The 12,119-nt window shown below is 31.0% G+C and overlaps 1 protein-coding gene across 1 annotated transcript; it reads right to left on the bottom strand.

Annotated features, from left to right (window-relative positions):
* Positions 1 to 5,404: 5,404 nt before the first annotated feature.
* Positions 5,405 to 8,633, bottom strand: LOC119669322 (vanin-like protein 1). Its single transcript, XM_038079163.1, has 4 exons — positions 8,522 to 8,633; positions 7,817 to 8,453; positions 5,949 to 6,648; positions 5,405 to 5,894 (listed from the first exon to the last, which is right to left on the bottom strand). Exons 1-4 carry the CDS (start codon positions 8,582 to 8,584, stop codon positions 5,654 to 5,656), a joined length of 1,641 nt encoding a protein of 546 aa, XP_037935091.1. The 5' UTR covers positions 8,585 to 8,633; the 3' UTR covers positions 5,405 to 5,653.
* Positions 8,634 to 12,119: the final 3,486 nt, after the last annotated feature.

The following is a 12,119-nucleotide window of genomic DNA, read 5'->3' as shown; positions in this document are numbered from 1 at the left end:
AAAGTGTTTTTTTTACGCTAAGCAAAAGGAAAAATCAAATTAAAGCGGAAATTAAATCCTTTTTAGGGTACACTTACCGTTTATGTCGAAGTTATGCTTTGAATTAAATTTCTTCTCATTTCGTGCTGCATCCTTTTAGGCGGAAAAGCAGTTTTAAGCCAAAATATGCCAAGAAATGACTTTTTTAACAAACAAAACTGAACTGAAATAAAAACCAGAGGAAGGGAAATTATAAAAACAGTAAAACTTTTCTTTTTGGAAAATTCTGCTTTGCTTTGATCATTTGAAAAAATAATTGCTGCTTATTTTTCTACTTAAGATACAAATTTTCAATATTGATTTTATATAATTTGCGTTGATTTTGTTAACATTATGCAAATGACAAAACGCCGGCTTAATGAGGGTTTGTCAGTAAGTCGTTTAAAGGAAAATATGTCTTAATGAATTCGTAATTAGTGGCTTTTGTTGTGACAAATTAAAGGATTTGCGTGGAAATGCTTCAGTTCATTCAACAGCTTTTAATTTGTAAAACAAAAGTATGATTGACATTTTACTTAAACTCATCAAGGCTTCGAAGTATTTGGAATTTAAGTTAACATTTGTTTGGACAAATTTTTTTTCTTTTTCAAGGTCAGTAAAAGTTTGGAGAGGTTCTTATTTTAAATATGAACTACAAAACGAAAATTTGAAGTTTTGAAATGATTGCGAATACAATTTATTAGAAAGTTTATTATTACAGAACGTATCTGTGTTATTAGCATATTTTTTTTTAAATATTTTTTTTAAGTATAAAGTGGAATACTTTATGCACTGTCAACGGGGCATGTAGTATACGAAGCAAAACACTCCATTTATGTCGAGACTCATGACTCCCGGGGAAACAGACATCGCCTTTAATAGTCTTGTTTTATTAGTTGTTCTTTTTTTTGTGTTGTTTTTTGGATTAAAACACCGCGTTTACATCGAAAGTCATCCCTCGAGTTGAATTGATCTCTGTACCGTCGCCAGTAACATGAAACCGACCGTCGTCAATAACATTTAAGCATGTAGTTCTTGGACTAAAATACTACGCCTACGTCTGGACTCATTACTTGCGTTAAAATGCTCTATATATTGTCAAGCCAACTGTTACCTGTATTATATCCATCTCTTTAACATTTTAACATGTAGTTTTCGTACTGAAACACCCCGTCTACGTCAAGAGTCATCTCTCGAGTTGAAATGCTGTACATAACGTCAATCCAACATGAGAACATGAGAACATGTAGCATATGAAACAAAACATTCCATCCTCTTCAAGACTGATTCATTCCAGAGATACCGCGTTCGCATGATTTCACTCAGGGAACCTTTTTTTGGTGTTTGAGACTACGCGCTACTTTGCGGTTTGTACTACTCGTATTTATTCCCTAAATCAAAGGTGTGAGTCAAGATTTTATGACACAGAAACCAACGCCATGTTCTACATTTTTGCTCTTATTGCATTGCTAACTATTAGAATATATAAACTATAATAATAAAGTATAATAAATTATTCCAATACCATATTTACTAGTACACCCCATAGTTGTATATAAAACGAGTTCGTATTGTTTAGATATTCTTCAGTGCTGTCGAAAAAACAAAACATTATGGTTAGTCCTATGACTTATGTTCAGATCGCTTTCTTTCTGAGAAGAAGGTAGCAATTGATTCACCCACTATGACTATGTGAACTTTTTAATGTTACATTTTTAGTGCTTTCAATTCTTATTCCAAGTTTTCCAATCAGCTCGCTATATGATCGAAGTAAATCAAATGTTGTTGAAAAATATTTTCATTAACCCGTTTCGTACATTCAACTTTTAAAGTTTCTCGATGTTTGCTAGTTCAAGAAATTCTCAACAGGCTTCGATATATACACAGGTTTAGGATAATGACTTATAACTTCTGGTTATTCTCTACTCTGCGATAGTTAATTCTGATAGTACTATAATACATATTTTTGTGGGTAAGTTCAACTCACTGGATCGAGAACTACTTCCCCCTTCTGACATTAAGAGGTCCTCAACAGCTGACATTCTGACTTTCATTCGAAAGGCGGAATGTCTTCTGTTCGGTTAGGATCTGTTGCTTCACAAAAGATCAATTATGGTCGCAGTGCCTCGCTCCGTTGGGAGCTGGTTTATTTTTATTCCTATCATATATTATGATTCCATTTAAAATTAAAAATTTGAGTTTTTTATTGTAAATTACGTTGTTATTTATAAAATATATCTAACTTTCTATGAAAATTAACTAAAAATAGATAGGTGATATATAATAAAGCTTCGTATGTGTGTGAAGGCTATAGAAGTTTTAAAAAGTTCTACTTTTCTGCTTACTTTATTTTTAAATTTATTAAAAATTAAAAATATTTCATATTTATTTGAAAACTTTTTGACAAGCGTTTATTTACGAAAATGTAAAGTTATTTTAAAATCAATCCACCACTTAATTCAATTCCATTTTAATTTTATTGAAAAGGAGCCAAGTGGATTCATATATGATTTACTAATAGTGCACAGTGACATATATTGGAACCAAGCCAAAAATTTAAATCTCCAAAACTTACAATCAATTAAACAATTTTTCGGCATATTACAACACTCTCAGAGTAATAGTGTTAAAAACGATTTTTTTTTTAGTGCAACAAAAAATATGTAATGGTTAAAATTTTAAAGCAATTTTTAGTAAAATCACATATAAAATAAATTACTAATAAAAATTGTTAAATTATATAATATATAATTAATATGTCTATATATATTTAATTAATATATATATTTAATATATATAATTTTTGGATCGTACCTAATGCATTGCTGAACAAGTCAATGAAGCTGTATATTACTTATACTGGGACCGAATATATATAAAGTATTCCTTTTAGGATGTTCGCCACACAAAAACATTGTTAAAATTTTATACCAGGTAGTCTCTACACAAAGTGACTTAACTTACTCATATGATTAGCGAAGATTAATACTTAAATCGGACATCATACAAATAAAGTGTTTGGATTGAATTTTCTCCTTTATCACTCCATCGATCTGCATAATATTTATACTCCGTATACTCTATAAAATGGATTATGACTATAACATTTAATCAAGCCTATAACATTCTTACTTGAAGCTAATATTATGTATGGTGTCACAATACAAAAAATGAGTAAAATCAAATTTTTTATTAGATACTCGCAACATAAGGTAGTCGAAAATAAGCTTACTTACATGTTTACAAAGGGTATCTATGTACTTAGGTCAGTCACCAAATAAAAAAAATTTTTATAAACCGATTTTCAGTTACACCCCAGATATTATCTGCATTTAAATTTATTCTGCATATTCTTTTCATAAAGGAACTTACTTTTATTCCTTACTTTACTTAAGTTCAATACTTAAGGTTATCATCATAAGAAAAAATAAAATCGAATTTTATACTAGAGAGTACCTATATAAAGTAGCCAAATATAGGCTTACTTGCATTCTTATTTAGATCTAATATTTCTAGTGATTATCACACCAAAACAATATTTAAAATCAAATATTATGCTACGTACACTCTCCATTAAATTGATGAATATTGGCTTTACAAGAACCCCATATTCTCATAAATCACTTTTTTGATCAACATATAACATAACAGATATATACTTAATAGTTTCTATGAAAATAAATCGAATATAGGCTATAACATTTCTATTTAGGGTCAATACCTTTGTTGAGCCTTTTCCGAGTTAGTGCATCTGGGCACTTTTACTCTGTGATGACTGGGAGGTTTCTGCAGAGTCCCACCTATCTCACTGACTAATTTAAGTATTCCTCATAAGCTTCGTGATTATTCAATGATTCGTCTAAGATCTGCGTACCGCCGTGTGCGGTTACTGATTACTCTGAGATAAGATAGTGCTAAGTAGCGCAGCCTATCGGTTTTCGCATATAGCTTCAGCGCTTTGTCTCTTATGTATATTTTGACCGCATCTATTGTAAGGTCTCTTAGCATGTCATTTGTGCGGTTGTACCATGGCATTTTAAAGAGCCTTCGGAGAGCTTGACTTTGAGCAACTTATAGCTTCTAAAGAGTGAAGTCGGCAGCTTTGCTATACGCGACACACCCATAAAGTAGCGCTGGTCTAATTATCTGGCTATAGATCAGCTTTCTGTTATTCGCGTTTGAAAAGTGGTTGTAAGCGGTGCAGTGTTTTTGCGCAACTACTCCTTTTGACTTGTATGTGCTTATGCCAAGTGAACCACTTATCAAACGTGATTCCTAAGTAAGGACAGCATGTCCTCCCAATTAATCGCGATGTCACCAATATCTCTCTCTCTCGGTGGATATTGCCTGTGTTTACGGTGCGTGAATTAAAGCGAAAAGTCTAGATGAAAAGTTATAAGAAGTTTCTGTTCTGATAGTCTCTTGATATTCTTTTTATTTTCTGTGTTATATTAGCCTAGGTTATAAGCCAAGTAAACCCTCTCAACCGATGTCATAAGGCCTGTAAATGTTTTTTAAAACTTAAAATTTAAGTGTCAAAGTTAATAAATTTTTAAATAAAATCATTTTTTTTTTCTATAAAATGTAGCAATACACTTTGGACTCGACTAGTGTTATAAAATAAAATGTGTTCACTTTCCAACATATCTATTTACCATAACTACTACTACCATTTGATTTTCATAAATAATAAATCTTACCAACCTTAACAGTAACAACTTTCATCTCCAGCAAATTTTAAATTTTTGCCACAGTTCCAACTTTAAAATAAATTTCAAACTTTCATTTTTAATATTAAAAAATTTCCGTTTCCGCTGTGAAAGGTAGCATAATTTATTTGAAATTCTGGCAAGCAAACAAAAAGGCAGTCAACATATGATACTTAAACGTTTGCCAGCAAACAGGTCAAAACTGACAAAATAACTACCCTGAGGCACACACGACCTAGTTGTGAGCGGAATGTACTGTAAACAACGGTAGAAAGCATCCCACTTGAACGGCTCGGTCCATTTTCATTTATGCGAAACTGTTGACTTTAATGTATGAGTGGCAACTCGAGCGGTGTACGTACCCAGCATCCTACAGGACCATGCAGCAGAACGTGTGTACCGTTAGGATGCTACCTGTTAGAAATTTCAACAAATAAAAACACCTGTGGAGATTGAGAGCGTTGAGGACTGTGACTGTGAAGAGAGCGAAGAGTTCCGAGGTGCGCATGCACTGGAAAGTCTACACAGAAGTCTTATGCTCAGAGCACAAATGCGGACAACAAAAAATACCTACCGAAGGATATTTTCGCTGGCACCTTTTTTGAAATTAATGCGGGCTGTTGTCTGGTAGCAAAGTAGATGAACATTAATTATTAATAAAAAGTACATATGGTGCGCTCTTTTTATGCTTTTTTATATTTTCTTTAAATTTTTAAGTTAACATTGATTAAAAACTGAGTAACCTGTAAAGGTAACCGTGTCAAGGTACAAGGATACTTCGCATGTAAACGTAAGGAAATATTTATTAACTTCGATCTTCATCGCTTTAACAGTGTAGGACAGGCGTAAATAATTTCAGTAAATTAAAAAGGAATTTTTCATTAAAAATTCTTGATTCTTGATATGTTAGCAAACACAAATAAAAATTAAAATGTTTTAATACTGAAGAATAAAACAAATAAGCCAGACAAGATACCGAACACCTTAGGAGTATGCAGGATACCAGCCGATGTAGGAGTAGGACGTGTAGGAATCAACACTTCTGGCAAAGATGGATTTAAATTGTGAGAGCTGACCGCAGTGGTGTAATAATTTGCCCAAATGCCAAAAGTAAGTAGATCTGCTTTCGACGAATTAAGTGTTATAGAAACCTCTGTAGAGTTTGCACTGTAAATAGATATTAATTAATTTTTTTGTTCATTATAAAACTATCAGACATACTTTTCTATCTCATTCCAAACAAACGTGGTAACTGGTAACGGCATCATAGCACCATCGACCGTGCTGGGCATGATAAGGCGGCGATTGGCTTTTCTAAATTTTCCAGTTATATTTATATAATTAAAGTAGTACTTATTAGCCACAGGTACACCTTCTGGGAATATATACCCACAGCTATACAGATCTGTAGACGTGCAAGCAATAACTGCACATATACTCAACTCGCTAGGATCCATGCGTTGATGTGTTGTATTTACACCGCTAAATGCTGCCAATCGATATAAGTAGGAACTGTGCAACTGCGAGTTACTGATAAGTGTACGATTCACATCAAACTGACAGCAGAATGTATTGTGACAAATTAACTCCTTAACTGCGGTGAAATTGCTTGGCAATAACTTCGTGCGGAAAATATCCACATTGTAATCGCGTAGTAGTCCAATTTTCGTTAAACGTTTCGTTTCCAATGTAGGCATTTCAATTGTAATAGGTGGCATTTCATATGTCGATCGATTCAAATGCTTAGGGACTCTAGCTTTATGTACTTTAGTAGTTTCATCCTCATAGATAGAAGCACTAATACGTCCAAGTTTACCGGCATAAATACCAGAGCCTGTGTTTTGTTCACTGGGATAATTTGCATTAGCTGCTAGTAGATTGACATCATTTGCAAAAGCCCAGCCTTCCTGTAACTGCACAGCTGCAAATATATACATTAAACAAATATTCTTATTTTTGTCATATAATTTTTGGCATATAAGGTATGATCGAAGAGTAATGAGAATTTTTCATTTATAAAGAAAGTATTTCTATGCAATGTTTATTCCATCCCTTTTAAAATAGTTCCCTATGGATTTATACATTTCTATTAGTATAGTTAAAAATTTGACAAACAATGTTAATATGTTCTTTAAGCTAAGATCTTGAGACGTTGCATGATCTTACAATTATCTCATCCATTATTAAAGAAGATAGTACTATATGTATCTGTTGAAATTTAGAAAGAAAATCAGAGAGGCTTTACTTACCAAACAGTAAAGTGGATTTTGGAATTCCAGTGATGTTATGTTTACCAAAAAATTTGGAAATTCAGTACGATATGTGCTAGTATGTTATAGTGATGTAAAAGCCATTCGTTTAATGTCAAAAGCATGCATAAAATTATTTCACTTGAACTATGAGACACCACTACTTTTTCAGCAACCTAGTGGATATATATATTATAATAGCTAAATTCCTTGGAATTATAACGGATATTATTGGTGCTCAAGTGGACGTTGGTATGCAAGGTCACTCACCGACCACTTGACCTCATCTAAAATTAATTGTTATATTAGCACACACAATCCATTAATTGTTTTTTAAACTTAAGCCATACTATAACCGTATTATAGTCTAACTCACCAAATTATATCAATTACCAATATCGTCAAAAATTTTTTTTAAGATTTTAATCACTTTGAAGCACTTAACCCTAGTTCTTATATAACAATTTATGCTAGCTCTACGATTAGACATTTTGCATTACAAAAAAATTCCGAATATACAGATGTACTCCTTGCTTATTAATTTGGCAAATATAAACTAAACATTGCAGCTATCTGATAGTTAACACTTACGTTACTGGAATCACAACCAATACATTAAACTATATTCGTAGTTTTTTTCCAAAATTTCATTCAAATTCTTTAATTCGTAATTGTCAACTCTACTAACGCACATCTTGCTCAATCGTTTGACAAACTCAAACTACACATTGCAGCTACCCGTTAGTTACTACATATGTTACTAACAGCACAACCAATACATCAAAAAGAAGGAGTCGTCTTTTTTTCACATTACTTTTTAAACACACTCCGTGTACTCACCTGTTAAGAAGGGTAGTTCCGAAAACCAGTATGTCGGATATATAATATCAGTTATATTTAATTCATTGATTAATACCATTGATGGTTCATAGAAGAGCATATCAAAACAGATGAAATGTCCAAAAGTAACACCAAAGTCGGTGTCAAATGTAGCTAATTCAGGCTTAACCTTGACATTTGTTGAATACCACTCGTAACGATACAAATTAGTTTTGCGGTAACGTGAAATCACGCGCCCTTGTCGGTCAAGGACAACGTTTGTGTTGTAAGTATTAAAGCCACTTTTATCGCAATCAATGGTACGATTTCCACAAAACTCCTTTTCCAACAAATTGATGACAACATATAAATTACGACTACGCGCTGCACATGACATTTCTGTCAGAAACCAGTCATTATTGGGTATATCACATGGAGCAATCTTTTGTAGTGGATCTGGCACAAAAGTTTTCCATTCCATATTATTCAGTACATATTCCGGAAAAACCAGTATATCCAAATCGCGTGTTTCTTCTGATTCAATTATTGCCTTCATACGTTGCAAATTATCCTTCACTTTTGCCTTAGCTGTGCCAGAACTACTTGGTGGAAATTCAACTACTGCCGCATAGTAGGTCTCATCATTTGGCAGTGATATCTGCGTTTTGAGATTTTTTCATTTTTAAGTATGTCCTCCCTTCAGCCACATATACTATATATGCTTACCTGTAAAGTAGTCTGGAACTCGGCTACAAGGAGTACCACTAAAACTGCGCATTTTATGTACATTCTAATTTAGAGTTCAACAACGACTGAAACTTATTTCGATGAAATTCATTTAGGTCTCTAAGCTTTTTTGAAGAATAGATCATTAAGGTTTATCTGCAAGTAGTAAATCTAATCTTAAAAGAAAATTTTGATTATAGACGTAATATAAATCCCATGTTGTTATTCAATTTGCTGAAGTTTATTTGGTAACAAAAACAATAAAGATAAAATTTTAAGAATAATCACATCTCTTAACATTTCGAGATATTTAGAAATGTTTATGAAGTTATATCCCATAATTAAGATTTACGAATATAAAAATAGTATGAGTAACAAAATACACTGTACCCAACTACAGGTTAGTATGAGCACGAAAGGTGTGACTTCCAAGCTCGTAATTCAGTGTAGTACACAGTTACAAAAGTAATTAAAATACCTACCTTATTTTATATAATTCTATATGTATATCTCATCTATAATGTAACGTTTTTTTAGTTATAAATTATATTCATTTTAGATTAATTGTATGTATTAAATGTATTCCTTAAGGTCATATGAAGTATAGGAGCATTTAGGCAATAGAGATGTTATATTTGAAAATAATAATATATTTAATATTATTTTCTTACCATTATATACAAAATTTAATGATTTAGTTAACTAATATAAGATTAATACCTATTTCGTATCACTCTTAAGCAACATCTAATATTAGCTGACACCCTTTCATGTAAGCATAATGAGGAAAAAGGATAGAGAGCGCTGATTTCCGCTGATGATTTCACAAACAATCTAACTAAATTAAAAACTAGTAGTGCTATACAAAAAGCGATTGAATAATACTATCAATCCGAATATTGTAGATACAGTCTGAATCTTAAAATATATTCAATTAAACTATGATTAATCTCCTAATATGGTACATCTAACTACAAGAGGACAACTCCTACTAATCCTAATTCAACTTATCAATTATTATAATTTAGTAGCCTCAAAAATTGTGAGGTCACTAGAATTAAATAGGATTAGGATACGCCTAGATTAAATAACATAAGAACAAAAGACCTCTTGGGTATCAGTAAATTTGCAGTTCTTGCACTTACTGAGGTGCTATAGCATCCATGCGACTCCTATAATCAGGAAATTATGGAATAATTGGCTGAAAAATTTATGGTATACAATATTTATTTTGAGATGTACATGATATAATATATAAGAAAAATGAATATTTTTTATAGAAGGTTGACTTCAAATACAGAACGGGAAACCATCACCCATTAGGACCTGTGATGAGCTCAGTTAATTTCTCAATTAGATATTTTACTGAGGCTAAATGCACCATATGGACTGCTTATTCAATAAAATTTAGATAATTATGCATGCTAATCGAATTTGCAACTTCCATTTGTACTATATATCCAGAAATTCATATGAAGTGTATATTAAAGTGCTAGATTAAGTCGAAGAGCGTTTTGTTTTTTATTATTACTCAGTCGTAATTTTTAGACTAACAGTACTTCAATCAATACTGTTAAGAGTTATTTATTTACGCGAATAGACACTAACTAGTTTGTTATTTAAACGCTTAGTAGTTAGTCAGTTAGATACTAAGTAGTTGGTTAGTTAGGCAATGGCTATTGAACCTGTATTTTCAATATACACACCCCCTAGATGTATATTACAGTAGTTAGGAAACCTGAACTAAAAGTTAATATCTTTGTTGTCTATATGTATTTCCTTTAGACATGTTTATAAATAGATAAATATTTAAATATTTCTATTTAAAATAGATATAAATAGTTGTTCCTATAGTTAGCATACAACAAGAAATTCGAGTGAATATTTGTGATTTCTAAATATGTTTCCATCCAATATATGCATTAGGCTTAAGTCATTTGAAATGTCTTAGGGTAGGTTGGGGATGTACTCGTAACAAAAATGGAAATATTATTTACAATCTCTATAAATAAATTAAAAAACTTTTTTAACATTAAATTTTATTGTAAGTCAAATGCTAATATATTGTATTATAATTTAATAACTTCATTTAATTTAAGCACACGAATCTGGAGGATATCATGCTTATGTATTTGTATTAGATGTTTATATACATTTTTTAGACATTACGGTAGAATAATAGAAACAATAGAATAATAGATTTTCTGTGCAACTATTTATTTTTTTTTATACAAACTAGTGTAATTAAATGTTTGTTTTTAAATAAATAAATTTAATTTACAGTTTTAAAGTGACAGGAGTTTATACTCCTCTATCTCTTCACATATTTATGTATCTTAAAAGTTTACAAATCTAATCAACAGATCAAGTACATGGGTTCTTTCAAATCTTCATATAGTTAAACTATTATCTGTTAGATTTTAAACTTAGCTTTTGTTGTAGTTGTAGCTTTCATCTATTTAGCAATATATCTATCGCTTAAGAAACCTGTTTCGATCTTCACATAGGGGATGTTGAGGCTTTGTGTAAACGAGTACTTTAATTAGCAACATATTGTGGTGTATTAACTATAGTTCGCAATGTTTTTTACGGGTAACGTTAAGCTTCTACAACATCATTATTACCACATAATTAAATATAATCACTCTTTATTGGCTTCATTATAATTTGGTCAAGATGAACCTAATCTTTCAGATTCATTCAGAGTTCTACACCTAACAGCCATGGCAATTGCTTCGTTTTACAATTAACATGTCTTCGTTTTGTTTTAATAAGATTTTTTTATATCAGTCTACGAAGTCCTCTTACATACTTTATGGAATTTGATTTAGAAATTACTAAATGGACGAAAAAACCTCAGGAAATATGCTGTCCTTTTTGTAAAAATAACTTCCACCGATATTTTGTCATATACTGTCGTTTTTCCGTTGTGAAACCAATCTTTAGTCAGGCTAAGCTTAGACTGTAGATGCTGAGAAGAGTCTTAACGTCAGATATAATTCACATATACAACAATATATGTATATATATATGTATGTACTGACTACAACTATATTAATAAATTATGTTAATACTATTATTGTATTAATTATATAGATATGTAGATATATATTAATTTCATATAAATATTTATGTTTATTTCAAAGTACTTATATTTTCAAACCATCTAACAAGGTCCAAATATTTTTCTATTTTATATGAAATTTTCTTGAAATCTATATTTTAGAAACCTGAATATATTCACCATTTTAACCACAAATAAATAAAATTATTTCAAGTTAAAAAATTTAATTTTTCTAAAAGATTAGAAGTTTTCTAAAGACTAATATATAAAAATCTTAAAAGCGTGAAGAAATAAAAATTTTATTGCCAAAGTCAAGTGAAAACTCATTGTCAATTGCACTCTTACAAGTTTATGGCGAAATTATATATTATCTTTATCTCTACGATACCATAAAAAGGTGTGCCATATACTCGTCATTATATACTCTATCTCTAATTTACATAAAAAAAAAATTTAAAAATCGGTTTTGTTTATTCTTCGTTATCCATAACTATTTAAAGTACGTATCTGACTGAGCATTTAAATATAATAAAA

Source organism: Teleopsis dalmanni, chromosome 1 (genome assembly GCF_002237135.1).
Source record: "Teleopsis dalmanni isolate 2A chromosome 1, ASM223713v2, whole genome shotgun sequence".
NCBI lineage: Eukaryota > Metazoa > Arthropoda > Insecta > Diptera > Diopsidae > Teleopsis > Teleopsis dalmanni.
Note: the sequence above shows the minus strand (reverse complement) of the source record. Positions and strands in the feature narration are given on the sequence as shown.

Excerpts from the sequence above, each read along its gene's own strand:
- LOC119669322 (XM_038079163.1), bottom strand. The coding sequence starts at position 8,584 with ATGTACATAAAATGCGCAGTTTTAGTGGTACTCCTTGTAGCCGAGTTC. Across the intron at positions 6,649-7,816 it reads GGAACTACCCTTCTTAACAG|CTGTGCAGTTACAGGAAGGC; the intron begins GTGAGTACACGG and ends ATATATTTGCAG. Across the intron at positions 5,895-5,948 it reads GTTTGGAATGAGATAGAAAA|TGCAAACTCTACAGAGGTTT; the intron begins GTATGTCTGATA and ends ATCTATTTACAG.